Below are 1,598 nucleotides of genomic sequence, written 5' to 3'. Positions count from 1 at the left end.
AGCTAAACTCCAAAATAGCCTAAAAACCAATAAAAAAGGGAAAATTAGCTAGCTTGAAGTTAAAATATGAGCTAAACTCAATGATAGCCTAAAAAACCTTAATAAATGCCAAAATAGTCTAAAAAGCTAGCAGAATGCTATTACAACTTTTAACTTTAATACACTCTGACTCAATATAATATAAAGTAATGACTAATCGACTATTAAATTAGTTGTCGAGTATTTTAATAGTCGATTAGTCCACTAATCGTGGCAGCCCTAGAGCACAACATGAACTGAGTATGAAAGGATTTGTGATCATTTCAATATTATGTATAATTGTTTATTTATATTGAATCCATTTCTGTTAGTAGAAAAACAGAGAGTTTTTATGTATGGGGGAAAAGAAAACACACTTGGCCTTAAATATCTTTAATTCATTGTTTTGAGAGAAAAAAAATGAAAAAATCAAAATTGTGACATTAAAACTGTGAATTGAAACAAGTCTTGGCTTAACTAAATCCTTACATCCCTCACCAAAACATATTTTTTTGACACAGATCAGGGTCATTCTCCTTGTGTCAATATGTGACAACTTAGGAAAAATAGTGCTTTTCTTTCGATAAAATAGTAACATTTCTTAATGACTCCAAACTTTTGAATAATGCAGTGTCCCAGTGGAAACTCTGAATCTGTCAAATAAATTCTCCCCTTAGTTAAGACAAAGATGGACAAATCTTTGACTACACAGATCTCTGTAAGGGATAGAGATTTCTTTGTTTATACATAACATACCTTGAGGTTGGTAGCGAGGGTTGAGCACAGCAGGCAGACTGAACCTCAGAGCCTCATCAGCCTCCACAGCCAGCTCAATGACATACTCCAGCCTGATGGAGGCGCTCTCCCCTGGAGGCAGACTGCCCACAGTCAGAGAGAAGATGTCTGGACTCTGTTCACTCTCCTCCAACAGGAAGGCCTGCTGCCCTGAACTCAGAGCATCATCATACTCCTCCCGAGCCTGCAGCAAACATCAAACATGTCAGTGATGTTCACTGATGCTCTCCAGAGACTGAAGCTTTCTGTCCAGATCACCTGCTGCTTCTCCTTCAGCTCAGCTACAATGTGTGTCTGTCCAATCTTAGCACTGAAATGACACACAGCAGCATCTCCAGGCAGAGGGAAGACAAAAACTGCCTCTACAGGTTTGTCCTCCTTGTTCTGGTAGTTCAGAGTGGAGATGACTGTAGCCACATGGTCCTTCACCTGCAGCTCCACCTCCACACTCTGCAGAGGAACTGAGACGCCACATCACCACAGACATCAGAGATGTTACACCGTTTAATCTATTACAATTATTTCTCGTTGAAAATTTAAGCTAAGTGATAAAAAAGAATTCAGCAAATAAAATGACTTAATTTTCCTTCATTTTCTCAATAAAATCTACTAAATATTTCAGATTAAACAATGTATATTTCAATGTATACAATTTTTCTTTATTGACATAATTTAATCTATTAATATTTGGCTGTATCTTAACTCATGTCATGGTCAATGTCTTGACAAAGAAACTATATGTGATGGGTGACACCTGTAGGGTGTGGCTCTTCCATTAAGGCCCC

At 37.6% G+C, this 1,598-nt stretch overlaps 1 protein-coding gene across 1 annotated transcript; it reads right to left on the bottom strand.

Moving 5' to 3' along the window:
- Positions 1-774: 774 nt before the first annotated feature.
- On the bottom strand, positions 775-1,287 carry LOC112142349 (von Willebrand factor A domain-containing protein 5A-like; the record flags this gene model as incomplete). Its single annotated transcript, XM_024265633.2, has 2 exons — positions 775-997; positions 1,072-1,287. Coding segments are annotated over 2 exons (439 nt in total), but the record flags the coding sequence as incomplete, so codon positions are not given.
- Between the last annotated feature and the right edge of the window lie 311 nt (positions 1,288-1,598).

The sequence above is a fragment of the Oryzias melastigma genome, unplaced genomic scaffold, assembly GCF_002922805.2.
Source record: "Oryzias melastigma strain HK-1 unplaced genomic scaffold, ASM292280v2 sc02691, whole genome shotgun sequence".
Classification (NCBI taxonomy): domain Eukaryota; kingdom Metazoa; phylum Chordata; class Actinopteri; order Beloniformes; family Adrianichthyidae; genus Oryzias; species Oryzias melastigma.
This window is presented reverse-complemented; position numbering and strand designations above follow the sequence as displayed.